Source organism: Amblyomma americanum, chromosome 6 (assembly GCF_052857255.1).
Source record: "Amblyomma americanum isolate KBUSLIRL-KWMA chromosome 6, ASM5285725v1, whole genome shotgun sequence".
In the NCBI taxonomy this organism is placed as follows: Eukaryota; Metazoa; Arthropoda; class Arachnida; order Ixodida; family Ixodidae; genus Amblyomma; species Amblyomma americanum.
In genome coordinates, this window is record NC_135502.1 from 55,426,172 (window position 1) to 55,454,144 (window position 27,973).

The 27,973-nt window shown below is 45.8% G+C and overlaps 1 protein-coding gene across 1 annotated transcript in view; it reads right to left on the bottom strand.

Moving 5' to 3' along the window:
* Positions 1-317: 317 nt before the first annotated feature.
* bbx (bobby sox) overlaps positions 318-27,973 on the bottom strand; it is a 33,126-nt gene continuing 5,470 nt past the window's right edge. The window contains exons 3-9 of the mRNA XM_077626928.1: positions 25,783-25,963; positions 21,376-21,743; positions 16,744-17,801; positions 15,112-15,429; positions 11,986-12,098; positions 11,236-11,394; positions 318-8,411 (exon numbers count right to left, since the gene is read on the bottom strand). Of these exons, the coding sequence (XP_077483054.1) occupies positions 8,326-8,411; positions 11,236-11,394; positions 11,986-12,098; positions 15,112-15,429; positions 16,744-17,801; positions 21,376-21,743; positions 25,783-25,963 (2,283 nt within the window). The 3' untranslated portion in view covers positions 318-8,325. The remainder of the gene's footprint in view (positions 8,412-11,235; positions 11,395-11,985; positions 12,099-15,111; positions 15,430-16,743; positions 17,802-21,375; positions 21,744-25,782; positions 25,964-27,973) is intronic.

A 27,973-nucleotide genomic window follows, 5' to 3' on the forward strand; every position in this document is an offset into this window, starting at 1 on the left:
AAGTACTGTAACACTGAAACAGAGGCGAGTGTAGGTACAACTTGTTGCAAACGTTTCCAGGACAGAGCACCCACGACCGTAATAGACAGAGCTGGATGTCGAATTAGCCACTGCCTCTCAACGGTTCCATGAATAGCAAGTGTTGCACCATCGCTCTCAAGCTCGCACGAAAAACTTAACGAAGCCTCTTCAACAAGAGGTGCGTAACAGGTCACGGAAGCACTGGCCTTGATCCTTTGCAACATGCATGTCTTCCTATGTGTCCTATCTCTAATATCTGATGCAGCTCTGGAAGGAATGAACACACACTCGGAAACCATGGTTGTCATCATTTCGCTTTTTTTTAATTATATCATCACGTCTCACAATCAAAGTGGCGATAAATAACCTCTCTCACTCGTCTCGCAGCACCGAAACAATGACAAGCAAACCAACACACATACAAAAAGGGGTGAAAGAGAGAGAGAGAGAGCAAAATAAGTTGGCGGACACATTGTTCTTCCACCAGAACAGTGACATCGCCACACACGCTGTACAAGTGTCTTCGCGCTCAGTCTTTATTTTTTGTTGTTCTTTACTAAAAGATGACGATAGCAGTCGCTTCGTTCGCCACCCGTTGCATTCGAAACCTCCGCTGCATTCGAGATGGGTCATACTGCGTACACTTGCGAGAAATGCTGCTGAATTTTTCTTTTTTAACACAATGCTTTCTTCTTCGCTTTGCTGGAGTTTAATTTTGGCAAGGATGCAACAAGCAGACAATGCGGGAACAACATCTGCAGCAATCTATGTGCAGCTTGCCATTCCACATGCTAAAGCCAATCAGTAGTGCTGCCAATACCTCACAAGAACCCATGGAGTGAATGCATGAAAAATCCAAGTGCTGCCTCATATGTACTAAAGTAATCCACATATACTTCTCCACATAAATGTTAATTTCCCTAGTCTTGTTCCAAACTAGCAAATTGTTCTCTACCTTTGGCGCAAGGCATGCACAGCAAGACGTTCGACGTGAGCAGACTGTCTAGTGGAAAAAAAAATTTTTAAAAATAACCGGTATGCAACTGCATTCGTACGAGCATGACCCACCGCAGGTACCCCACACACACAATATACAAACACACCAGAAGGCATTTCTCATTCAGTGCCCCTGTGCATGTGTCACAACATGCGAGGCTCCCTTTGTTCTCGGTTCACGTTCTGTACAAAAATCACCGTTCTGTGCCATTCAATACATTACCCGTTCTTCCCAGCGCTCTGTTTCATCTGCAAAGGCCAGACACCCCTGTCGTCGATGTTGGCAAGTGAAGCCAGTGTGGAGGCAGGGGTGGGAAATGCGCAGGGGAGGTGTCGTAAAACCGACACCTAATGCGCAGCAACAGAAAATGAGACGCCGATCCAGACATAAATTTCAGTCGCCATTTGCAGTGCCAACGCAGTACCAAAAAATGCTGCAATAAGGTGAAAAAGTGTCATCAGCATAGTGCCCTACATTTCTGCCTACGTAAACAGCAAACAGAGATGCACATCTGTCAATATAGTGCACATCAAGAGTTGCATCAGCTTTCTTTGCTTGCCTGAAAGCAAGTCATCTGGATGCTCAATAATTTCGCCTACCAATTAACAGTTCCAGACACGGAGCATTTTTTTAGACACTAATAAGGTTAGGACTCCTAGAATGGCCACAAAGCAGACTTCCCACCTCTGCCTGTACACAAGATAATGCTCTGCCTCGGAAGCTTACGTGATGGTTCTATTTTGCACTCTCCTTTCCACAGTTTTCATCGAGAGCAAGTGTATGTACTTCATTACTTCTACTGTACATCTAAAATATGTGCATAACTTTGAAGGTGCATGTATGTAGTGAAACTATGTGTGTGAGCTCACAGGGAGCTGTAAAAGCTAGACGGCTTAACCTCCTCAACCTCCCTACCTCTGCAAACCCATTGGCCATGTTGTGCCTTCACAGTCAGTAGATAAGCAGACAATGGCAAGCCTAGTATAAGAGGAACAGGCAGGCTGACTTCAAAAAAATGAAAGTGATCCGCAGTGGCTTCAGAACAGGCAGCATATGCACTGTGTAATCAGAACCTGCCCCCAATGTTTCAAGGAGCACAGAAGACTTCAACAGAAAACTCGAGTGTAGACTCAATGCAAGGCTAATCATGAAAAAAAAATTAACATCTGATGGGGTTATGATAATGTGCAGTAAATAAGTGTCGCATCCTTTACATTATCCTCTACAATTCAAATTCAGTATTTGCAAACGGTAGTCCTGATCTAAAATAAGAGCATATCGGCAGTTGCTGCTGATACACACACACACAAAAAAAACTAAAGTCTATGCGTGACCAGCACACATAGCAAGATTTTAACTTCAAAGGAAAGAAAAGATAAAATCATTGCTGCTAACAGGTGAGACTGCTCACAAATGAAGGAGGTGTAGACACAAAAGAGTTGCAGCAGAATTGGTCAGATACAAGCTCCGAAAGGGCTAACCACGAGAGGTCCTAATACGGTCCTCCATACACATCACTAAGTAAGCGATCGATAAGCAGATTTTTAAATGAGATGCATCATAAAATCATGGACATACGGCCAGCTGATCAATCTTGTGCTCTACAAAGCCCAATTTCAATGAACTCATTCAAGGAATTTTTGTTCACCTAGAGCAGGCACTGCAGTGTGCTACAGTTCAAATCTCTGACCTCTTTTAGGCCTTTAAACCCCCAGGCAGACAGAAGCGGCAACCTCTTCATGAAATTTCACCAGAGCAAAATAAGAAAACGACGAAAGCAGGCACCCAGCATAGTAGCAAACATGGTTGAGAACTATGTCAGAAAAATTTGGTTGCTCATCAGGCATCACTTTCAGAGCAGTTTCATACAAGGATTCGAACTCAGCCTGACCTGCAATGCAATGATAGCAGCCAAAGTGTACACTCGTACACTGGCATACGCAGCATTACGATGCAACACAGCAGGTGGTGCCAAGCATTGTGGGCACTGGTGGGAACCCCCTCACTTCAGTTTTCAGCTTGATTCATTACTCACAAAGTCTGCCAGGCAAGCACTGGCTTGTAAAGAGATCTGAGGCAGCAGCATGTGCAGTGCAGGTCATACCAAGTGCAATGTTCAATGCAATTAAGCTACCTCTCTGTGAACAGCACTGACCAAAAGCCAAATTTCATGCTGTAAAAAAAAAACAAGAAAAATTAAACGGAAAAAGGAGTGTGCATTGCTGTCTCCAGTTCAATATTGCTGTGACCAAATGTCTCTGAGCCTAGAATAATAACTCGCAACATTTCAAGTGATAGCACCTCAACAGCGAGCTTGGGGAGGAAACAGAGCTTCTTCTAACTATAGTAATTTTGGACAGCGTGCCCTTTGATGTTCCTACAGCTAGATGAAAAGGTTTAACAACACCCACAGGCAAAACGCAATCTGTCACAAATTATCTATCCATACCTGAATGGGCACTGTTCAAACGTCAGCCACGTATCACAGATTTGCACGCCACATTACTTGGTGCTGGCTGCTAGTAACGGCAACACAAACGCAAGGTGTGCAACTCCTAGTCCACCATTTACAGCTGTTTGCTTCAGTTTACACACCATAATTCCTTCAAAATTGCACTCAACATAAAGGAATGCCTAATATAGCCAGAAAAAGAATGTTTTAGCACGCCGGTACTGTATAATGCTACTGTTGTCACTTCTGTCAAGTGCCACCTGTGCGCATGTATTGTGCATGCGTGCACGTTTTGATGCTGAAACATTCCAAAAAAAAGCAACACACCCAGAGAATAAGATCAAAAGTAAACAATCAAGTAAAGCACCATAGCATTTTGCTTATGTTGATCACTGTACTTCAGTGCTTCATTAAAATATAGACAAACATATATGCCCTACACTGCTGACATTTTTGCACATCTACGTAGAACATCATTTGTTCAATCTCAAAAATAATAATAAAAATTTGCCTGTTACGATGCGTAAAACACACTATTTGTTCTTTGACTTAAAAGCAATGAAACGGAGACAGAAAAAAATTATCCGTAGCCATAGTTATGCCACACACACGATAAAGACAAAAAATATAAGCAAGGAACAAAACATGTACAAACAATCTACATTTTGAAGATTGTTCAATGAGCTGCATAGTCAAGGTAGAAATGTTGCCCAATTTAACAAATGCTGCAGTGACAATACTGTGCGTGGTCACCACTGCCAGCCATTTCAAATGCTCGCAACCAAGTGATCGTGTGCCAGCTTGCTTGCGCATAAACTGCACCTTAAGTGCAAGTTATCTCTACCTACCCAAACCTGATTGTGCCGTTCATGGTGTGTTCACATTTATACAGTAAAGAAACGTCGAACCCCTGTTACACAAGCAGTTTTAACTGCCTTTCAACTAAACGGCCATTTGGCTTTCCAACTGCACATGAATGTTCATGAATGGCAGTAGACAGCATTTACATGGCAGTTTCAATAAAACTGAGTTTAATTTTGTGTTTGCATGCTCATGCCACATATGGCAAATAAAAAATAAAAATATGTTAGTACTTAATACATTTAAATACCAAAAATTTAATTCAAACTTCATTTTACTAAATTTCAGTTTCTGTGCAAGGCTTTTGCTTTGGACATGCCACAGAACACCAAGGCAATCCTGTAGAGGCATGCTTGGCTTCAGTGCGCGACTCCGGTTTTCCCATGCTGCCTTCCACATTTGCACGTTTGTACATTATTGAATATTGTATGTAGCTTTGTGTCTATACTCACTAAGTCAAGTCTTTTTGCGTGATATGCAAACATGTGACAGAGCAGGAAACAACAGTTTAGCTGATATGGTGGAAGCCCTAACAGCCATCTGTCAATACCGCTCAGCTGGAACCAATGATCTCAGCTGAGCAAAACTGTGACTGAACGCTCAACAACAGTTGCCACTGCAGTGCAACACTGTCCAACTGCCATTCTGAAATGCCATTAAAACAGTCATGCAACAGGGGTGTAAGGAAGTACAGAATACAGCCTTCTTGGCAGCCTCTCAAAGAGCAAGAACTGCTCAATTCTCACAGGTAAAACCTGCACATGGACATGAAACACTCCATCCCAATATTAAGTAGTCATCAGGTTCACTAACATAATGACAGCACAGTAAGGTTAACAAATAGCAATTACAATATTTTCAATGTAGTTCAGCCCAAAGAACATGTAGCAACAAAAGCACCACCAATTAAATTTAATAGATTAGACATTTAATTGCAAATGGCCAAATCACTAAAATGCTAACCCGTTTCCATAAAATGTAAGCTGACAAACCGCAGAAAGACAAGCAGAGATTTGTTCTAGGTAACGAGTAAACCATTATGCATCATAACCCACCAAAATGCATTGCATAATATCCAGAACTTCACAGCCAGGAGTCTCAGGAACACATGGACACATGGAGAAGGAAATGTGAAACATTTCCGCTATGCACCCCAAACTGTTTAGCCACAAAACCCGACACGACATCAACTTGCTTGCTATGCCGAACAATTTGGTCGAATTAACTAGTCAAACAAAAAAGCCTTGCCCAGGACTTGGCTACAACTGTTACTGTATATGCAATCGCATACTGAAAGCACAAACATGTATGATGCACTGCGGAAAAGAGGGACAACATGCACTTCAAATGAAGCCTCCAAGTGCCTACATTGGCTTGCCTATCTTTGAGCAGTATTAGCTGTGGAGATTGCCAAAGCAATTTGTGGAACAAAACTCGCAGAAAGCAGTGTAAGGAGTCAAATGTGCATAGCTTCACGGTCTTTTCTTTCCCTGAGCCTCAAAGTGAAGAAAAATGTTCACTCGCCCTGAACAGTGCATCTACTTAGACACTTAAGAAACTCCTGCCTTCACAACAGCCACACGTGACAAAAGATTCTCAGTACCCAAGAAAAGCTGCAAGACAGCCACTGAAGAAAATTTTAAAAATATAACACTACTTGTGTGTATCCCTGCGGCTTCCTTAGCTTCAAGGCAGCTGTCATGCCATTGCTGTTTCAGTGCAGGAAGGAAAATATGTTTTGTTTTTTTTACAGGGAGCTATCAATGGCGATATAACAAAAACCGAACAAACTATGCCTTAACGTTATCTTTACCACATCTTGCATGTTTGTTTTGACTTTTTGATCGTTTGTTTGCACAGCTTCTAAAAAACAGAGATGGCAGGAATTGGCCACACAGTTTGTAGCACAATGTGTGGTCTGTAAAAGAAAAAAATTGTTCGAAGGACCCGTACAAGAAAGCAAAAAATAAATTATTGCAAACTCAAGCAACCCCATTAGCTTTAGCTTCATATGGTACACAACAAAGACATTAAACTGAATATTTCTTCAAATGCATTTTCTGCCCAGTGGTTAGCACTTCCTGATAAAAGATTCCAATCTGCATTCAACCAGCAGTGCAATGATGTGAACGGTTTGATGTTTGAGAGACGTTAGATACCCCCAATAGTCAAAAGTCCCCAAAGATCAAATAGATGTGTTACGAGATCTAAACAGAGGACCTAGTTACTATTGTTAAAAAAACACAAGTTTACAACAGTTAGCAATGCTGAATGCCAATGGCCATCTAGACTGTCTTTCAAGACCAATAATGGCTCAGAAACAGCTTTGAGATGGAATGCCACAAGCAGAACACCTGTGAAAATAAAAGAACGCCTTGCCAAACTGCCATCTACTGGTATGCATCAAAAACACTGCGCTTGGTCTCTACCTCACCGCTTCACAGAGCTCAGCAGTAGGCCAGAAATGCTGCCATGCCGTCAGTGTTGCGACAAAATGGGGAGGGGTGCCTGAAAACAACAATGAAGTAGAAAACTTGGATCTAATGTGTTTCTAACCGTGCCTTATGTACAGGGTGTGCAAGCATGTGCTGCTTGTGTGCAATTGTGAGAAAACCCAGGGTCAAAGGTGCTAGCAGGCACTGCAGCGAGATCCCTAGCTCCAGGTGCGTGCAAGGCCAGATCAGAGGCCATGTTTTAAAACTCTGTGATACACTTGTCACATGACTTCAGCTCTGCATATGTACAGTTTGGTGCATATTGTCAGTCTCTCTTCAGTTTTCTTCTTTTTTCTCCTTCCTTACAGGAAACGCAGATTCAGCAGCCTTAAGTGAAAACTGTCACAGCAGTGGAAAAAGATAATAAAAGCATAGCATCGGTATGGAGGCTGTTACGTTTAGGACACTCCTCTCTAATTAAACATCATTAAAATGCTCCAAGCACTTTTTATCTTCTTTACCTTCGGTCATATTTACAAGAAGAAAAAAAAAGTGGACCCAAAAGTCACTACTTGCTTCATTCTACACTCACAAGACTCTGCTTGTGTTAGCCTAGAAGGCCCCTATAAATGACAAGCTAATGCTTCTAAACTCTTTGTTCTTCCCACCTAGCTCACTGAAAAGAACCTGCAGCTAAAGCCAGATGAAGAATAGAAAACACAGGCAGTCTAAGGATGGATACGACAAAAAATACAAGGCAGAGGACTGCTTCTGCTGCTGAGATAATGCACTGCCCTGGCTCACACTTGCCCGCCGTCCCAGCCAGAAAAAGACAGTCACTGCATTAAAATTATGGAAAGAAAAAACAAAACAAACAAAATGTCTCCAACACAAATCACAGAAGGGTGATGCAGTCTTAAGACACCAGTGGTCGTCACGGGGGGGGGGGTCGAGGGGTGGCAGTGCGCTCCCCTCCGGAACTCACCGAAAGACGACGCCACGTTAGCGACTCGCGTTGCTGGCAGTGTCCATGCAACAACAAGAAGACTGGAGCAAGAAGGCGCTTCTCGGCACGGCCGTCACGTTTGTGCGTCTCAAGTCTTACAACCAAACTGACCCGGAGAAACGCCATGCCACAACAGCAGGTGTCAGTCCCGCCTGGAGGAAGAGGTCCCCAAAGCACCGACACACTGTCACCGGTCTGAGGGACTCTTGCCACATATCGAGTTCTCCTCTCATCTCATTGCTGTCTTCATTTCCAGTCAAGCTATGGCTCCATGCACACACACACACACGCATACACACACACACGTGATGACAAGGGTAAAAAAAAAGAGTAAAAAGTCATGACGACTGAGGAGGGGGACCATTCGTAGAAGGGACACGAAAGCAACACCCCCTCCACACTTTTCCTCACGCAAAAGAGAGAAGTGTCACATGTTAGCGTCACGAGAGATGGCCAGAAGCACAGCCTGGGAGCCATGGCGACAGACGCTCGCTTATTGCTTGGCGGTCCGGCCCCCTCTTCTTTTCCTCTGATGGCGGCGCCTAGGCCTGTGTCAGTCTTGCATCTTCTCCTTCTGACTCAGTGCAATGTCAGCCAGAGTCGCCAGGCTGCTTGGGAAGTCCTCGTCCATGACTGCACCTACAGACGAATGGCCTATGCATTACTTCTGGGAAACACTGTTCCTTCTCCAACAAAAATCCGTGAGCAGCAAAAAAAAAAAAAAAAGCGCGCATGCTATCTCTGAAATGCTGAATGCTGGCTCTCCCAAACAAATCAAAGACAATTAGGAGTATTGTAAAGCCTCTTGTGAAACCTAATTTTAGTTGCATGTTTTCTTCTCTCAAATGATGTGTTATACACTAGTAACATTCCTAACTGCCTTCAGCGGAAAACTAAATTTTCCAGATGCAAAAAATAAGAATGTGTGAAGTTTTGTTAGAAGTGTAAGCACATGCCTTGCATGCTGCAGAGGTCCCTCTTCTAACACTGAAGATAGCTATAGCTGCGGTAACTCAGCATCAAGTAATGTTTTCCTGTTATCTTCACTTAAAGAATGGCGCATATTTGATACTACACCTCCTTAGCGACTGAATGTTGAATGGTTCATCTGCGTCAACAGAGTTGATTGTGATAGATATTTGACAGCGATGAAGGGGAGTCCTAGGTCACTAATTCCATCATAGCAGCCAAGAAAGACAGCACATCAAAATGTTCACCTTGTTTGCCCTACTCACAAAGGAAATGTTGTTAGGTCTCTATAACTGAATATCAGTTCTTGAGCAGGTTTCAGGCACACTTGCTACTCAGCAGCTAGGACTGGTGATTCTTGACTAAGTCCAGGCAACAGTGTTGGCATCCACCCAACACTGGGTGGATGCCAATGAGTAATTACTACCTTATTACAAATCTACTCCACCTTGGTGGCTTCGCCTGAAATATCTGACCAACACCCCACCCACTTCCGAGTTACTGATCAATTTGCTCTCACCCTACCATAAACTCGGTTGGTAGAGTGCTTTAACTACGAGGTTTCTAAGAAACCTGTATAGCTTTCCTTTGTGGCTGTATGACTGCACTTGGGTAAATGTCAATGAGTAATTATTCCCTTATAGCAGTCACTTAATGTACTTCTGGACAAAGTGACTTAAATTTAACTACTGATCTCGTCAGAGAAAGCAGGGACAATCAGCGAGAAGCGCCTTCCCTAGGCAATTTCAACAACCCGGCTATCAAGGGCTTCCCTGATGGGCAATCGCACTGGCACTTTCTACACAGTCGCACTGCTGTTTGTACGCAGTGATGTAAACGAAAGTACTGGAGTGCAATCATCCTGATCGGCACATGGTAAATGTTCAGCGGTGTACTGTTATCTTCAAGCACTCATTCAGCTAGTACACAAACTATTTGCTAAACAAACAGGGGGTATCGAAATTAACAGCCACAGCTGACACAGTCGCACGCCGCAATTGTGGGTGGGGCGAAGTGATGGCGACAGCTAGTGGTTGGTGCAGGCTGTGCTCACGTTTCGAAGGCATTCTAAAATGGCGAATGCCTCTCCGGAGCTCTGTCGCCTCGAATTTCATATAAACTGAATGCCGTTGAACAACATCTACCAGCACAAGTTCAGCAGTTGAGTTGAATAACATTCAGTCGGACAGCATTCAAAGCGCCCATGTAGCAAGGGTATAACAAGAATCGGTTGCATCATGCTAAATTTAGTTCGTAAAGGCTAGACAGCGTTTGCTTGCGTTTGAGATTAGAACAGTACGACAATTACTTTTTTTAGCGGTAGAGCTCCACCGCTACTGCGTCTCACACGTCACAAGCGGCAATGTTGAGTGTCAAGAAGCCTCACTGCACAAAGTGCGAATGGCACGTGACAAGCGTGCAGTCTCGACGCACTGGAAAAACCACGCAGGTGGAAAAGCTCGGAGGCGCAAAAGCGGCAAGAAAAAAATGGGGATAGAAAAGTCTGATGAGACACCTTAATCAGTGCCCGAAATGGTACGCAGCAGGGCTTGGCTGGCTGGCTGATGCAGGCTGGCACGAAGTTTAGAAAAGCGAAACCATAACTGCGCAGTGTGACTGCTCTTGGAGACCGAGCTCTCCGTTCATCATCGCACCTACCGTTGCACACATGTCAGAGTGTGAGTGAGTGACACAGCCTACCTTCAGGAGCCCGTTCGAATTAACCAGTGTGGGGCACACGGTGTCCGAATTAACATGTAATGCCTTAGACTCATCCGGACTTTCAAATTAATGAGGTTTGAATTGATGAACTTTTACTGTAATGTCTTACGCATCATTGCAAAGAAGAAAACATGCAACCCAAATATGGTGTCTACCACATTTTTGCCATGGCTGTTAGTAGGCTTGTGTGGAATTCGATCCTTTTTAATATTCAGTCGAATAGTAAAGCATGCAATAATCAATTCAGTCCAAATGTTTGGTTTTAAAAAATCTTGAAATATCTCTCACAAGCGAATAACATTTCTGGAATGCTTGCTTTGCATTATTTCGGTGCCTCCTGTGAGATGGCATTACAGCATGCACATAAACTAAAAGCAACTCTCATGCAATTACACAACCACAATAAAGATCAGCGGTCAAAGATGAGTGGCAACGAAAGGTGATCAAATGGCACAATATATAAGCCTTCCAATCATGCACAACCTGGCAGCTAAAAGCAGCAAAGCGAACTGCCAGCAGTCTTGTAGTTAGGATCCGACCAACGCAAGGTCCGGATGTGACCGTAAAAACAAAAAGTTTGCTCTCACACCACTTATCGCTTGTAAGTTAGAAAAATACACAATTTTTAAAACACCTATTGTTCCATTCAACCTCTTTTTTGAGAGCCATAAGTATTTGAAAAATTCGTTTCAAAATTATTCGAAGAAAATGACCGTTCACTTCGAATAAAAAAACCACTCTATTCACACAAGGCAAGCAGATGAATAAATACCTTTGCGTCGCTTTCTCTTGTCCTTTTTGGGGCTGGTCCGTCCAGCCTCCTCAGATTCTTCCTCATCACCGCTATGCCAGTCTCGCACCCCGTTCTCCTCTGTGGACTCTGAGGCCCCCGCATGATCAGACTCCGTCCCCGAGTCATCAGCCTTGGAGTCTGCACATTGTGACATGCAATACAATACCGTGAATGCACTGCACTAACATGAAATCAGTTTTTCCATATGGTAAACGCACCCTGAAATAACATTACCTTGTTTCACCAAAAAGAAGAAAAGAAGAAATGGTATGGAGCAAGATTTTTCATCTCTGGTAATCTGCCCGGGCCTCTTCAATATTTCAAACTTCAGCAAGGAACTTGCCCCTCCACTGAGGCTTCACGTGCCAACATCAAAAACTTTTTGCGAAAGTGGGCATTTTAATGAGAGTGCATTAAAAAAGCACTGCAAGCATTTTACTACAAAAAGGATGCGTTAGGCGTCCAAGAACATGCCACAATGTGCAACACTGGGGAAAAAAAAATTTAACTTCATTGCCATCTGTGAAAACAACCTAGAATGGGTACATGTAAGCTAATTATGGGTGTGTCAATTGCATACTGCATCCCAAAACCCAAAGCTGTGTGCCCTTGACAGAAAGAAATTAAAAAGTTTCCTGAAGTTACACTGCGCAAAGGCCGAGAGGCCTTTACCTGGCAGTGCCACTTCCTCAATGCTAACTGGTCTTGCCTGCACATGGCCACACCCACCTTGTTTGCCACTAGAAGAGCCAGAGTCACGTCGCAGCTCCCTTTTTCGCCGGCTTAAAACTTCAATGTCGCACTTTGGAAGCGCAGCAAGGTGTTCATCCAGGTCGAAGTCCCTAGAAAATGATGGAGAATATTTCAGCTTAAAAAAACGTTGATCAAAAACTGGACCAGGGACATGAATATATGAAAACTTAAAGAATTAAAAATTGATGAAAACTCCATGATGTTGTCTATCATGCACGATGCAACAGAGAAAAACATTTCAACAGAACTGTTTTCAGGACACAAAAAGCGCCATGTAGTCATTTTGTTGCTGTACTAGATAATACACAGCAGTACATCTGCATAATTCAAAAGAAGAATGATCTGGTCACTTATACATAAAAGAATGGTCCTTCACTGCTTTACCTGCTGCCTGTAGGACATAAGCCACCTGAAGCCTTCTACCAGGTGTTTGTGGGAAGACTAAGCAAGTTTTAAAAAATATGCTTATTGTGATAAAATTATAATTCCTTCACAATGATAGCAATGGCATTGGCAGACATCACAAAACATGTGAGGTAAGTTGATCTAACTAAGATCTGCTAAATAACTTCTTGCCTTTAGCAGTTGCACTTGGTAACAATTAGAGAAATGTAGTGGGCCACCAGGCCATCATCATCAGCCTGACTACTGCAGGGCAAAGGCCTCTCCCATGTCTCTAGAATTAACCCTGCCCTTTGCCAGCTGCACCCACCATATGCCCGCAAACTTCTTAATCTCATGCGCGCAGCTAACTTTCTGCCACCCCCTGCTATGGTTGCATTCTCTTGGAATCCACTGTTACCCTTAAGAACGAGCGACTATCTTGCCTTCACATTACATGCCCTGACCAAGCCCATTTCTTCCTCTCGATTTCGACTAGGATGTCATCATTAACCCGCATTTGTTCCCTCACCTACTCTGCCTGCTTCCGGTCTTTTAACGTTACACCAATCATTTTTCTTCTCATAGCTCGCTGTGTTGTCCTCAACTTGAGGTGAACCCTTTTTGTTAGACGTAATAAGATAAAATGTAACTGCCCTTGGTGCTATTGGGCGAGGAATTTCGGCTATACACCATGAGGAAGAGGCGTGCGGCAGCAATGCACCGGGCGTAGCCATGCCTCTCACGCATCAAAGTCCTTTAGCTCTTTCCCTCTGGCTCGAGCAAGAGAAAAAGATGAGAACGTGCCTACGCACCCTTTGTGGCAGCTGCTCAACTCTCCCATGCGTCCGGAGAGCCGAAATTCCTCTCCCCGTACGCCAAGGGTAATAACATTTCTCAACATCTGATAATTAATACTGGATGCCCCGTTGGCCCCACTACAATCCTCTAACTGCTATAAAGTGCCTAGCTGCTAAAGAATGGCTAAAACTTTTTAAGGTATTCAAAATAGCAGCGCTGGCAGCAGGTTAAAGCCAATACCACGCAAACACTCTTGCTATATAAGCCATTTATTTACACTTTTGTCATGCTGTGACGACGGCGACACTGGCGAGTGGAAGGGAATCTCGAAATTTTGAGGAAATGCTCATTTGCTGGCTTTGCGCTACCAAAATATGAGACAAGCTGTAAGCGGCCATACAATAAACGAAAAATGGGCAATGATAGAGAACATGCAGCAACATGTGCAAAATAAAAAGCGGTAGGGGTTTAACGTTGTTAAACCGAGTAGACGTGCAAAGCACGTATTTAGCCTGGCTGTCTGCTGGTTTTGCTTTGCTAGGCCGCTGGTACGTCTGGTGACGATGTTACTCAGGTTACGCTCTGATTGAGGTTTAGCCAATCTGATATGGAGTCTACCTGTATATGGAGTCAACTTTGGGGGGGCTACAAGTTGGGAGTAGACTTTTAATTGGCAGAATAAGTATGTCCGATACAGGTAGGCGCATTCTCGCAATGAAATTTTTTGCCCGCGTCTATTTTTTTTTTATGCTTAATTCGCTTAATTCGAAAACCTGGTTAATTTGAATATTTTTCGCAGTCACATTGACTTGGGATTGATGAGGCTTTACTATAATCAGTCAGTTTTTATGCACCAAGCCTCTGCTACAAGCTATTAAGCAATTAATGAGTTCAGGTTCTTGTTGCATACTAACTGTAATATCTGCACTACATTCATAAATGTTACCTAAAGGAGTTCTCAGCAGCAGGTGCTCAGTGGTCATAGTGTGGCATAGCAGTGCAAGAAGTCCGTTCTTTACGCATAAAAGTTTTTATCTCTCATTCTTCGCAAATTCAATTGAACATCATCCAGGAACTGCGGCCAACATGAAGCCAAAACCGAGGCCTCGCAAGAAACCAAACCTGGGGCCAAACCTAAAGTAGAACATCTCGGCAAAATTTCTTTTTAATTTTTTGTCTGAATGGCAGCCAGCAGAAAAAAAAATTAACCATACCACTGCCCCGAGTGGGATTACAACCAGCAACAGAGCAAGGAGAGCAGCTAAGTTTCCCAGTGCTTCAGACTGCTCAGCCATTTCCGCAGCCTCTCGCCTAATGTGTTCTAATTGGTAGCCTCAAACACAACAATTTTTGAAGAAGACCATGTGCACTGCCCAGGACGAATGCGGCAGCCTGTACAGCATCCGAAGAACCTGAAAAAAAACTTGAGTGCGGCTATCTCCATCTATGAAGCACCCTAGGATGTGCCAGCCCTTCCTGCTATGGATTTCATGCTTACACCTACTCGCAATGACAAGGCAGACTGCTAATTTTCTCTCTCTCTCACCTAATGCAACACATCTTCAACCTATTAAGTGCATGAGGAATGGGCCTACTTATATGAAGTATTCAGAATAATCAATTCTTTAAGATTCCAACACCTTTTCAAACAAAGAAAGGAAAGAAAATTTTGCCTTTTGTTCACTGCTGTAAAGGTGCCAGAACCATCAACAAATATGAGCGGAATAAACAAAATGCTCTTTTTTTCTTTGCCTTGTTTGTTGATGCTGCCACTGAAAGCAGTAGCTAGCATAAAAAGTCTCCTCACCTAGGCATCACCAGGTGCTGCACAAAAGCATTATGCAGCGGGCCTTTAAAACATGGCGAACACTGCGTTTCAACATCTTTTACCAATAAGCACATAGATCTGCAAGAACATACCCAGTCTTGAATTTCCGGGGGGTGGCAGAGGAGTGGTCACTGGGTGAAGACATGGGTGGCGGGCTAGAGGGGTCGTCGACAGTTGCCTCATCTGTGCCTGAAGCACCCGATTCGCTGCGCTGCCGCATGCCCCTGGCTGCACCAGGCCTGAAGTCGAGGTCCTTCCCACTGCCCAGTTCTGCTGCGTCAGATGAGACACGGTCATCCCTGCCCTCCTCCTCGGGTCGGCTAGCCTTCTTCTTGCTCTTGCGCCGCGTGAATGACTCCATGCTGCATTTGGGCAGCGCTGCTATCTGGGCGTCCAGGTTGAAACTGCCACTGCGCAAGGGATGAGCATGACACATGAATGAATTGGATGCTGAAGGCATATGAACTGATGAAACCCTGCCCAGCATAACGTAAGCTAGCTTGAAGCGCTTTTTTTATATGTATATAGTTCAGTGTCACTTGACATCCCACTGACTATCACATCACGGTATCCAGCGCAGTAGAACCCCACTATAGTAAACTCAGATAGAGTAAACTAAAACTGCGGTCCCGTTTTGCCTTCCACAGAATACTGTACATTTTTTGCATTTATAGTAAAGATTTCTTTACAAGAAACGGCTAGAGTAAAGAGCATCTGGCCGTGGCGACGCACTTCCTGCAGAATGCTGACACTGCGGCACGCGCAAAGTCGAGGATCGGAAGGCCAACTTTTGGAGGCAAATGAATACAGATAACAATAAAACAGCACTTTTTGAGATGGCTTCACCATCAAGCTCAAGAACGTGAGGAGAAGCCAACTTTTTGAAGGCCTCAGGGCCATGAGGCAAAGTACGCAGCGCGTGTGGAAAAAAAAAGTCAAGCCAGCTATGAAATGAACGCACAAAGAAGGCCGCCTAGTTCGCTAGAAAGGAAGGCTAGTAAAAGTGCAGTGATGAATAGAAAAGGGAAGAAATGAGCGAACGTTCACAGAACGGCAGCGGCAGCACTACGTGGGTGGATTTGCCGCGCTTGACTGTATCGCGCTCGTTTCTGAGCTATTGCCTTTTAATGATGCTGAGGCTGTGGAAGACAAATGCAGTGCTCACGCAAAGCTTTGGCTTTTGCATGAAATCAAACTGGCGTTATAATCATAGCCACGTTGTGTTCATGCAAATGCAGTACTTTCCACAAGACGTAAATGAAACTGGAAACCTGATAGCATAAAATGAGAACTGAAAATAAATAATCTGATAAAGCTTTGATAAGAGCAGGATGGAAGGTATTTCTGAGCATTTCTTTTATAAGCCAACACTTTTTACTCAGCAATCGGAGAACACCCTCAGAGCCATGCTATCAACAACTGATATAGTAAAGAGCCTGATATAGTAAAGGTTTCTGCTGGTTGGAGCGACTTTATTCCCTAACTGTTCTGCTACATGCACAGGCACTCAGGGGTCCACAGGCCTGTCTTCAAAAGGATTGCTGGCCTGTATAATCTATGATTATGTGTCAAAGTTCAGGCATGCCTCAGATATTTGAGTCCCTGGCCACTAGCTATCTTGGTACACATCATATTTTAACAATAACAACTCTTCCAGCAAGCTTATGAATTGCTTCGTTTTCACCAGACCTCAGGACTCAGGGAGAGAGTGATGCGAGCCTCACCTGTTCTTCCGAGCCATCTTGACCCCATCATCCCTTCTGCCACTGCCCAGCCTGCTGGGCTCGTCGTCCCCTTCTTCATCCGACTTGCGGACTAGTCCCTTGCGTTCCTTGGAGCCCGGTAGTACGCCCTCTGATAGCAACGCCTGGTAACGCTGGCCTTTACATGACCGTTGGCTCTTCCGTGCTCTCTCAGGGCTGCTGCTGCCATCCTCGTCCCCTGCTGAGGACGTGTTGACCCGTGCACGCTTGCTCGGGGAGCTCCCAGCAAGCCCTTTGCGTCGCATGCCACCTTTGTTGCTGCCAGCCACCTTCTTCTGCCCATCATCTGCATCATCATCCATATCGCCACGGTAGAACCCGGCATTAGGCGTCGGCACCGTACCAGGAATGGCAGCAGCCACAATGGCGGGCACAGCCGGACTGTCATCAGGGTGGCGTGCTGAGCCATGCGCTGAGAAGACTGTGCCATCCAGTGGCTGCACATTGCTGGGCCCACAAAGGAACTTGTCAATGATGTGGTTGATGATGTCCTGTTGGCAAGCCTTGATAGTTGTCATGGGACGTTCTTTGCACAGGTTCAGTGGTTGCTCTTCGTCACCGCGGTTCAGCGACTGTGCCAGATTCAGAGCCGAAGTCACACTGAAAAACCGCTCACGCGATTTCGACGAAGATCCTCCGCTGCCACCCAATCCACTCGAACTGGTCGGCGGGGTGCTCGTGGATGATGTCGCCAGCGTCGTGAAGGGTGGCGGGGGCGGTGTCGCAGACGAACTGCTGCTGGCAGTGGTGGTAGGCTGACTGAATGCCTGGTCTATGATGCGGTTGGCTGCACTCACGTCAAACATGGGAATGGGGCCAAATCCAGCCGGCGGAACAGCACCACCACCACACAGGCCACTGCCGCCATTGCTACTGCTGCTGCTTGTTGATGTTGTCGTAGTAGTGCTCGTGGCAGCAGATGACAAGGCATTGGTGCTGTTGTCCTGTGACTTGGCATTCAGTTCACCAGGTTTCTGGCGTGCTCCTACAACTGGTGGCTTCTTTACACCCTGGCACCCCTGAAAGTGCACACCAATAAAGAACATAAATAAGACATTGCCTTTAAACACGCTGTGGACTAGACTAACCACAGATAAGCAAAATTTTGGAGCTCATTCATATTGTGGGTAACACATTGTTTTACTGGGTCAACAGCAATTTGTTTTTGGCATCAAAAATAAATTTCATTGGAGTTACCAGTGAGAGGCCTTTTCATCTGTGCTCAGGCTCTACCTTCCTCATGAGCTTGAGAATGGCTTTGAGTGGCAATTGAAATGCCTAGATTACCAGAAACCTACATCAAACTGTAACTCAGCTTGTTTTAAATGCAGTGCACACTGGGCTGCCTGCCAATTGCAAAACACAGCTACCAGAAAAAGATGCTTTTCTTAACGTTGCATGCCCAAATCAGGTAGCTTACTGCCAGCAGTAAGCTACAGTTTATGCTTGAAGAGTGCACCCCTGTCTACTTCACACACCTATATGCCTGTAGCCACTGTACCTTTAACTACTACAATCATAAACAGTGGACCCAAAGTGGCAGTTGTAAATGAGCTGGCTTGTCAAAATACTGCCACACGTACAAACACCATGCCAACGAAAGGGGGGGCATGGAGTCATAAGACTTTGCAAGTGCTCCCTGGCAAGTGTACAGCCTATAAAAGCATGCAAGCTCACCTCCTGTTTTGTCTACTCTGAGCACTTTAGGCAAAAATAAATAAATGAACCAGTTTTGCCTCATTAGCAAACGAGACTAGTGCCATGTCCTCAGCAGCTGATAGCAAATGTAGTGAAGCAGAAACTTTCACATGAAGCTGGCCCAACCTTACTGTACTCACATTTGCAATGCAAGCTGGCATGCCGTACACAGCCAAACCGGCATGAGTGCTGCACACCCTGGGAAGCAAGCACTGCTGTCCTGTCTGATGGTACCATCACACCGAAGTGTTCGATATCAAGAGTGAGTGAAAACCACCACCACCAAACTGCTGCGGCATTCGCACTTGACACGGCCAAGCCACCAATGCAGGGTTGTACAGGATATTGACCGGCAAGAAATTCAACCTCCACACTGCAATTTTATTTTATGGTGCCGAGTGAACAGTTCATTTTTCTTTTTGCCAGCAAGAATCAGTTGTCCACTAATCGCACTTTTATTTTTGTTGTCTACCAGAATGTGAGCCACCATGACAGATTTCGCTCACACTAAGAGGCTCATCATGATTAGTTGCAGATGAACTTCTCCTAGTTCCCTGTGCTACAAGCAGCCGCACCACCCTATCCCAGTAAACTTCCTAATTTCACCTCTACACTTGACTTTTGCTTATCCCTAGCAATGTTTTCGGTTACTTGGAATCTACCCAGTTATGACCACTAGTTAACTCTTGGCTGCATGACACGTATTTTGAGCATTCTTCCTGCGGTGACAGTTGTTAAGCGCCCGGCCCTGGATTTCGAGTTGTAGTAGTATGTCATTGTCGTTAGCATAACTGGTGGATGCGTTGCAATGGGAACCACTTGGAGGGTGGTGGTTACCGTGCAAGGAGGAAGGTATCACATGAGCGAAGAAATGCGCAACTGGTAGGTGGTTACCACAGGAACCATCTGGAGGGTGGCTACCATGGAAGGAAGTGGGTATTGGGTGATTGGAGGAACCAACCAGAGGATGGTTACCCTGGAAGGAGGAGGGTATGACGAGAGCGTAAGAAGGCGCAACGATCGGTGGTTGGCACAGAAAGCACCCAGAGAGTAGTTACCCTGGACGGACAAGGAGGGTTACCATGGAAAGAGGCTTCATAGTGAGAGCGTAGGAAAACATATTCAGAGGGTGGTTACAAAGGTAACTGTCCGGAGGCGATTGTCATAGAAGAGGACAGTGCGGCGACAGCGAAAAAATCCCCAATAAGAGGATGATTACCATGGGAGGAGAAGGGTATGGCAAGAGAGTGAGAAGGGGCAACTAGTACAAAGTTGACATGGGAACCAATCAGAAGGTAGTGACCCTAGAAGGAGGAGGAGGGTTGCTGTGGAAGGAGGCTAAGGAGAGAGTGTAGGAAGGACACGGTAACCATCCAGAACGTGGTTACCGTGGAAGGAGGAGGAATGGTATGGAGAGAGTGGAGGAATGTAGCACAGTCCATCTGAGATAGCTGCTGCAAAATGCCCCGCCCGAAGAGAGGATAATCGGTGGCGCTGCACTTCTAGAGCGGCGGAATGGAGAGCAGACCTAGACAAAAAACGACTATGTGTGGAAATCTAAAAAAGAACGCCCTAGAACTATACAGATGCGAGGTCACTCTAGTATTCTCTAACACAACATATTGTAAAGTACATACTTTATCAGCTGTCACTGAATCACACATTAACCAGTGGTAACCATCCTGCAACTTTTCCCCCTCAATTCGCTCTAGAATAATCTAACTCTAGTTAGTTTTCTAATCCACATTATTCTCTACCTGTCTCAAGCTTAGCCTTACAATTTTCCTTTGCATGGCTCACACAGTAGCCCATTTATTTTTAAATTCTTTTACATTAGCCCCCACTCTTTGGCTTCGGAGATGAGTCCCAGCAAGATACAAATGTTACCGTAAAAACCGGAATATAGGTCGAACTTTTTTTCAAAAAACCATGGTGAAAAGTCGACCCCCGCCTTATATACCGGTCATTGGCGGAAAAAATACGGAAGTCTTGTAACAATGGGTGGCTGAAGTCAGCAGCCTCCATCACCATCGCCATCAGCAGCAGTGCCGCCATTTTGCATTTCAGTAGATGCAAAGCGGAAGCTAACGGCAATTTATCGTCGCCTTCAAGAAAAACATGATTGAGTACGAGGAAGCTCACGGGAACCTGGCGGCACAGCGCAAATTTGGAGTATCCGTAAAAGAGCATTCAGTACTGGCGGAGGCAGAAGCTGTGTATTACAACTTGCAGCAACCAGAAGAAAACATCATTTCGTGGGCAGACCGTAGTGTATCGAGAATAGGAAGGAAATGTTGCGCTGCGAGCAAGATCGCTGCCTGTGACTGCCGAATGCATCCGCGTGAAAGCGGCAGAGATCGCGCGTGCCTCTAGACTCACGAGGGCGCAATTCAAAGGCTCGCCATCCTGGTTGCGGCGATTCATGAAGAGGAGGGCTTTGCTCTACGGCGCCGTACTTGCCTGTGCCAGAAACAAACACGCGGGCCGATTGGTGCGCGATATTGTTAAAAAATTTGCCGGGTGTACATACAAGCAGCGTTTAAATGAAATTAAATACAGTCACCATTGTGCAACCTCTCGAGTCGCATTTGTTTCAAAGTAAGGATGTCTTTCGGTACTTTTCCCATTGAAAAATATCTTTTTCATTTTTAGAATTGGTTAGTTAGGGGATCGACCTATATTCCGGTCCGACCTATAGTCCGGTTTTTACGGTACATACTTTCATTTTAAGGGATGTAGGTAAGTTAATCATTGTAAACCAAAAGTACCTACCAAATTCACTCCAACCCATTCTTATTTCCACAGTAACTGCATTTTTATTCACGAGAGACTGCACAGAAATGATAAAGAAACATGTGTTGGAAGCATTCACTTCTTGTCACCAGCATCACCCACCTCAGCAAGTTCAAGCAGGGCTGAACAGGCATTGTTAGTCTGCTGATCTGTGGAGGCAGCCCTTTGCAACGGGGCACAGGGCACAGGCGAAGGCGTTGGAGATGGCGACGACGAAGACTCCGACTTTAGCCGACCTGTGCCGCCCCCTCCGTATGTGCCATTCTCAAGGTTCTCTAAGTAGCGCTTCTTGGGAGGCTTGCAGCTCATTGGCGGGTTTGGGGGAGTTGGGTTGGTGGTGGCAGACTGCTCGGCAGTGTTGCTCCCGGTCTCCGTCATCGGCTTTGCCAGTGGAGGCTCGTCCAAGGAGTTCGAGCCCTGCTGAAGCACTGGGCTACTGTTGTTTTGCCTCGAGACACTCAGTGGGTCCTCTGCAATTGGAAATGAGTGGCAACACCCAGTAAGCTATGAACAAGGCTATATCACAGCTTGCAAGATGAAATTACATCTTTGTTATGGCATTTGTGGGGAAGTACAAGCAGCAATGCATATACTAAAAGATAGCAGTACTACAGTCGAGCCCACATATAACGGCCCCACTTAAGATGAACTTTCCCTTATAACGAACAAGACCTGCACGACCGTCAAAATATAATTGTTTCAATGCCACAAAATCACACGCATAACGAACGTCATTAAGCCCTGCTGATCTGTTACAGCGAATGGACGGCGTAAACACGGCGCCGCGATGCGAGATAACCTGCCTCCGACACTTAGTGCGCCCAGCACGCTCTTCGAAGGTGAACTGCCCGACCCGTTTCATGACGCTCTCAAGCGAGCTACCCTTTCCCCGTCGACGTGCCTTCCAAGATCGCCCTCTCACCCTTCTTCACAACTCCGCTCCTCACTCTGCGCATGGCCTCCACGATCAACCGCGCCACCGCCGGTGCCGATCGCTGAGGCCACGCTCCATGAAGCAGGCCTTCCGTGGGAGCCAAAGGGTGGCTGCACTGACGCTCACGGACGCCCCTCATTGGTCTCTCCGCTGGTGCTGTGCGTCTGTATCTTTAGCTTGATTGGCTTGATTGCCATCTGTGCATGTTGCACGTCTACACCATCGCGCGCTTTTGTCACTCTTGTTGCGGTGCGGGCATTTTTTTGGCTTCGTTCAAATCTCGGGCCCTGGTTGTAATTCGGGATGGTGGACAGGAACACCATGCCCATTTCCATTGTATTCAGCGGTAGAGATGATGAAAGCGGCCTGGGTGGAGGTGACGGCCGCTGGGGAACTGCTTCCGCAAGGCCGGCTTCGTCGACACAGGGTCTGATGCAGAGCCTGATACTTCGGAAGACCAGCCTGGCGGAGATTTGTGGCAGCGCGTCGTTGACTCCCACATCGGGGGGTCATGACATTTGTTGGAATGATTTTAGTTCTGTCGATGACGACGCCGGCACCGTGAAACCGTGTACGGATGAGGGAATTGTTTCTGAAGTGCGAGGCGAGAGTGATGCGGAGGAATCAGATAAGGATTAAACTTCGGAGCCAGCACCTATAAATAAGCGCGCCTGTAGCAATGGGCTACATAGAAAGCCTCAGACCACTTGTCTATTCCAAGGGCCTCGGCAAAGAGCACGCTTCTGCTTTAAATAAACTCGAAACCTCCCTCCTCGTATCTCTGCTGCAAAAACAGACGTCCATCACGGACTTTTTCGCAAAGAAAAATTTTTGTGTTCACTTACTACGAACTTCGGGATATAACGAACGGATGCCATGTGACGCTCATGTTCGTTATAAGTGGGCTCGACTGTATTTACAAACCTGTGCCAGAAAGAATAATAATGCAGGCTCTCTGCTTATAAAAACACTATGTAATCCACAGAGACCTTCCAGAGCACAGGCACTCTCCACAAATCCTGCCCCCCCCCCCAAAGTGTCATCTTAGAGAACTGCGAGAATCATCATCATCATCAGCTTGACTACGCCCACTGCAGGGCCAAGGCCTCCCCCATGTCTCTCCAATTAACCCTGTCCTTTGCCAACTGCGCCTACCGTATGCCCGCGAACCTCTTAATCTCATCCGCCACCCAACTTTCTGCCGCTCCATGCTACGCTGGCCTTCTCTTGGAATCCAGTCCGTTACCCTTAAAGACCAGCGGTTATCTTGCCTTCGCATTACATTCCCTGCTCAAGCCTATTTTTTCCTCTTGATTTCAACTAGGATGTCATTAACTCGCGTATGTTCCCTCACCCATTCTGCCTGCTTCCAGTCTCTTAACGTTACACCTATCATTTTTCTTTCCATAGCTTGCTGCGCTGTCCTTAACTTGAGCTGAACCCTTTTCGCTAGCCTCCACATGAGAATATAACGCAGGAATTATACGATACTAAAATTCTCTTCCTTTTATATGTCAAATTTTTGCCACCAGGAAAAGATATTTCGCACAGTAGTAACATAGAATGCATTCGCATCACGATTCCCACTTTTAAGTTTCATCCATATCCATGGTTTTCTGTCCAGGAACAACAATAATAGGCCCAACGTAACCTAGAATAAACAGCACTGAAGTACACTGCATGCGCAGCCACGAAGAAGAAGACTGGTTGATGAAAATGCATGTAGACCTAAGTACACGCAGTTGGCCTAAACACATAGATACTGCACACAAAAAGTAATTCAACATCTCGGAGCATTATGTCTAGGCACGTGTGAATAGTTGTTTTTAGGTTCGAAGCAAATTTGAAGCAAACAGTAATTTTCTTCGAATAATTTTGAATTGAATATTTCGAATACTTTTGGAACACAAAAAATGCTGAATGGCACAATAAACATTTCCAAAATCATGCATTTTTCATACAAACAAGGCTATTACATGAAAAATAGAAAGTATACATTGAAGCTTTGTCACACATATTGACTCTGTGTAAAGTTTCTGCAAAAATGGACATCAGAAATTGGGGCCTCCGACCTCTGCGTGGTACCACAGTATATGTGGAGTCTGAGACCTATATGTAGGGCCTCCAACTGCTGCTCTTAATGCGACTGTGTCGTTGCGCAGCTGTTGGTTTTAAGCGGCGACTCTGCGACACCTGTTAGACGTACGCACCGTGTGCCTAGCGCCACCCCGCGTCAGGCGTCGAAATATGCTAGCTCCTCCTCGTGCTCGCGCCGTCGCTCCTGATTATCAAATTTCATGCTGAGAAGAGCGTATGCAGCAGCTGCAGTCAGCTCAGACTTGTTCCGTGGAAGTGAAGGGAGCCACACATCATCTCATTAAGAAATTTAACAGAGTGCGATCCGCTTCTGCGGGGTGCCACTGTGCATAGCCAAGAGGAGGATGCCACACCGCACCAAGTGCCGGCCAGCTGTTTGCACGCCTGCCCCGTTGGAACCAATCAGTGCGCAGAAGCAGATCGCGCTATGCTAAATGTCTCTACTGATGCATGCCGCCGTGCTGGTTACGGCGCGTCCACACCGCAGGTAGCGTGGCTGCATACGCCTAGCAAGTACAGATCTGGACGCCGTGCTTCGATCTGCTCGCATCTATACCCGCAAGCATGCATAGAACAGCTCCAGAATACGCGTAGGAACGCAGTCACGCGGCGTGCAGTCGGGGCTTTGGTTGCATGTGTGCCGCAATGCCATACTGCAGGAGGGGAGGTATGCTGAACCGAAAACACGTGCAGCAAGAGTTCCAGAAATGTTATTCGCTCCAGACAAATACTTCCGAGATTTCAAATACCAAACATTTGGACTGAATCGAATACTGTACTATTCGACCGAATATTCGAATTATCAAACATTCACACATTCACACAAACATTCACACAAACATTCACACTCACACAAACATTCACACATGGAGTGGACTACTCCATTCCTGTAGTAGTCCACTCTGGTATTGGCAAGGCTATGACTAAATGTTTTTCATACTGTCCTCCTCTAATAACAGCATTCACTTTTAAGGTCCACTGATGTCAAGTGATTATGATTGATTCACAAAGATTCTCTTTACCCCATTGTTGGCATCAGATGCTCAAGTGTCATTGGATACAGGTGAGGCATGCTTCAAAGATCAAATTCCAGCGATGCGTGAGTTTGTAGAATTTGCCAGATATACTGCATGCATGTTCAAATGCATCCATGCCATAAATGTGTAACACAGAAGCGTTAACAGTGATTAGTCAGATTCAATGCTTTGGTCCCTGCTGTTGTACACAGTAATCCAGTAGCACTGATATAAAACTGGTTACCAATGAATGGAGGCAAGCAACACTGACATGGTGGCTTTTGTTAATTGCTCCCACATTACACGCACGATAACAGCACACATTAGTAAACCGGCGACTAACATAGCCAAGCATACAATCTGGCTCCATAAAGGCAAGAAAGTAATTAACAAGCGCACCAATCTCACTGCTGTGTGCACAGTGGACAAAACTGGCAATGGCGCAGAGAAAAGAGCACGTACTGGCTAGGGTGGGCACCCTGGGCATGTCCGGCCGTGGGCAGTTGGTCTGCTCGGGGCTCCAGCGCAGTGTGTCTCCCTTGGTTGTGGCCCCCTTAGTGCGCGTCACGGGAGACCGCGTCGGCAAGGTGGGCATCTTGCACCATTTGAAATCCGGGTTGGCCTTCATAAAAGCCTCCTTGTACTGCAGGCAGAGAAAAAAGAAGAGCTCTAACAGAATGCACCAATTCCAAAGCATGCCTCAATTGCTGTGCTGCACAGTCCAAAAACAAAAAAAAATTATTTCAGAGACTACCTTCCAAGTAAAGCACAACCACTGATGAAGACCTCTTTCTGTACCTGGCTTTGCATGCCTGGCAGTGGTTTACACTGAAGAAAGCACAGGGGCACTGCATAGTACTTTAGCAGCACAACATTTAGCAACTAGTTCCACCAAGCACCAAGAAAGACACGTTAGGGCTAGATAAAAAATGAGCAGCTGTGGGCAAGCTCGGTAGTATACTGTGGAGTTCCATCTGCCTGCAGAAGCATCCAAAAGGGAGAAGCATCCAACAAAGGTAGTACTACAACTGCCCAAGCACATTTTCTGGCAGGCCCTAAATTAGCAGAGAAAGCCTAGAATTCATATCTCCCGACTTCGTGGGAAAGAAAACTCCCCCATCAATTCAAGCAATTTTCAAACAGACTCTTTATAGATCCATGCACCAGCAACCGTGAACTGCTAATCATACCTCCGAAAGATCACGATTGCTCACTCACAAAAGTTTGGTCAACCCATGGGCTCACTCAAACGTAGATTTGCACAGTCCCGAGCTCAAACTCGTGAACTTAGACTTATTTAGGCTCATAGCTCATGTGGACTCACTCCGACTCACGACTCATCCGAGGTCACCCATTCGTAATGAGTCTCAACTTATAACTCATTCAGGCTCACTCACTCACTCACTCACTCACTCACTCACTCACTCAGGGCTCCTTTTGGCTCACTCACCCATTTCGACTCACGACACACATGGGCTCACTGAAATTCCCAAGTGGCACGCCCTTGAGCCGCACTACAAAAGACCCCCGCACCCCATGCAGTGACATTGTGAAACTCTGTGAAAGCTTGCTCATTGCTGCACCCGCGTGAACTACCAATGGGGAAAGGACAAAATGCCATCTTCCTCCCTTTCCCGAAACCCTTCCCCTTCTACCTAGCCAATCTGCCTCGCCCTTAAATGCCTCAAGTTGTGGCAGTAAATCGCTCCTCCCTTCCGCTGCCAGCAACCGCGGGGGGGGACTAAGTCATCATCGTGAAAACACAGACCATGACATGAGCCTGAGCCCGGACTCTCACACACAACTCGAATCATGATCAGCATGCGAGTCCGAACTCACGACTCAGGTCGTGATCTGAATGTGAACCCGAATTCACTCACGACTGAGATCATGATCTTAATATGAGTCTCTGCTCACTCACCACTCGGATCATGATCTGAATGTGAGCCTGAGTGAGCCCTAATGAGTCGATTCATTAGTGAGTTTGCCGACCTATGCTGCTAATCATGATTAAGCCCATTTACACAGTGCCTGATGTGTACAAAACCAGGAGCCAGATGACCAAGAGCCAAAATGGTGTACACAAACGTGACGTTGACAAAAAGAATGCTGGCAATAAGACGTGTGTCACTCAAATGCACTGACCTGGGAACCTTTCCTAATTACACTTGAGCAACATAACGAATGAGCAACACAACAAAACCAAAACCGTGCACTGCCCCAAAGAGACAGCAATAGGTAAAGGCACGGCCGGACTGCAGTGTCAGCGGTGTGCACTTTGTATGACCTGCGCACTGGGAGAGTTTCCTGCTGCACGATCATGGCACTGCCACCCTATACTCCGTTTCATACATCAGGTGCAACGCTGTGAAAGGTACGGAAGTAGTCCGGACGGGAAAATAAAGGGAGGCATGTTACCCCGCGCTTGTTCTGTGCCCGAGTGGTCTATGGCACGAGAAAGCGACAGCGTGTTCTCAGCAATAACAGTGCATTTAATCAAGATCATGACCAATGTGTCATGTAGTAAGCCTACAGGCGAAACAGTTGCTATGTTTCGCTCACCACAAATAGTGCACTACTTTTTGGTTGCGGATGCAGGCAGCACAAACATGAACGCTAGCTTTGGCAGCGTTGCACATGATCTTTGAAACGG